This window comes from Tupaia chinensis, unplaced genomic scaffold (assembly GCF_000334495.1).
Source record: "Tupaia chinensis unplaced genomic scaffold, TupChi_1.0 Scaffold000082_1, whole genome shotgun sequence".
Taxonomy (NCBI): Eukaryota; Metazoa; Chordata; class Mammalia; order Scandentia; family Tupaiidae; genus Tupaia; species Tupaia belangeri.
The window spans coordinates 864,516-865,603 of record NW_006159543.1 but is presented as its reverse complement, the minus strand read 5'-3'; the positions used below and the strand labels follow the sequence as shown (position 1 = coordinate 865,603).

Genomic DNA, 1,088 nt, shown 5'->3' with positions numbered 1-1,088 from the left:
TCCCTCTCAGGGAACAAATAAATAAATAAGCTTTATAAAAGAGGGCATCCTGTAAAGGGATAATGAGAGCCACCCTTGAGTTATCCAGTGGGGATAAACAAAAGACAGTGAGCTGGTGACAGCAAGGCAGAAAGGAAGGCTCCTCTTCAGTCTCAGCTTGACATTCCCATTTCCCCCATCTGCTGCAGGCTTTTCTGGCCCTCGAGGCACTCCTGGACAAACGCCAATTGCAGAAGCCGTCCAGGTCCCTCCTGGACCATTGGGTCTACCAGGCATTGATGGCATCTCTGGCCTCATAGGAGACCCTGGGGTTCAAGGCCTTGTAGGCCTACAAGGTAAGGAGGGTGCCAGAGAAAGGGGACTTCTTGGGGGGAGCTAAAACAGCCTTGGCTGAGCTGCTGAAGTAGCTGACATAGAACCCCAGCTCCAAAGGGAAGGCTTCATCAAACCTTTCCTCTGTTCCTTCTGAAAGCTTCCAAGCTTCTTGCTGGAGAAGATGAGTGCCAGAGGGGCTAGCAGGGCAGTGACTGTACTTGACTTTGGAGTATGTGCAGGCAGAACATAGCCACTACTCTGGCCAGCTTGTCCTTTTCCAAAGTGCTGCTAAGAGATAGAGGGAGTCGGGTGATGGGTAAGGGGCAACATAAGGCTGTGGAGAAAGCCCAGGGCTAGGAGACAGGACACCTGGCTTCTGATCCCAACTTTGCCCCAACTGGGGTAACTTAGCAGTCTCTCTAGGTCCTCGTATCTTCACTTCTGATATGGACTGCCAGCAGCTGCCCTGAATACTTACTAGCATTGTTGGAAGGATGAGAGTAAGGAGGAAGTGGTGAGTGTGAAGGAGCTCAGAAAAGCTAAATTAAGAGCACTGTCCCGGGGCAGAAATGTCGCCATGAACTATGGACTAACCCAGGCTGGCTTGAACTCTGACGTGCAGTGTGCATACCAGTTGACAGCTAGTGTATCTTCTCCTGGTGAGCTTGGGCATGATGCCCAAGTCTCCTTTCCCTGGGTAGAGTGCCTTAGGACTCTCTGCATTGAGTACTACCTGTGAACTTTCTCTCCTACAGGCTCCAAGGGTTTACCTG

The 1,088-nt window shown here is 51.2% G+C and overlaps 1 protein-coding gene across 1 annotated transcript in view; it reads left to right on the top strand.

Annotated features, from left to right (window-relative positions):
- The window catches only part of COL4A6 (collagen type IV alpha 6 chain), a 78,597-nt gene that overhangs the window by 69,226 nt on the left and 8,283 nt on the right, over positions 1-1,088 (top strand). Inside the window, exons 39-40 of the mRNA XM_027769693.1 lie at positions 189-335; positions 1,071-1,088. Coding sequence (XP_027625494.1) covers positions 189-335; positions 1,071-1,088 — 165 coding nt within the window. The remainder of the gene's footprint in view (positions 1-188; positions 336-1,070) is intronic.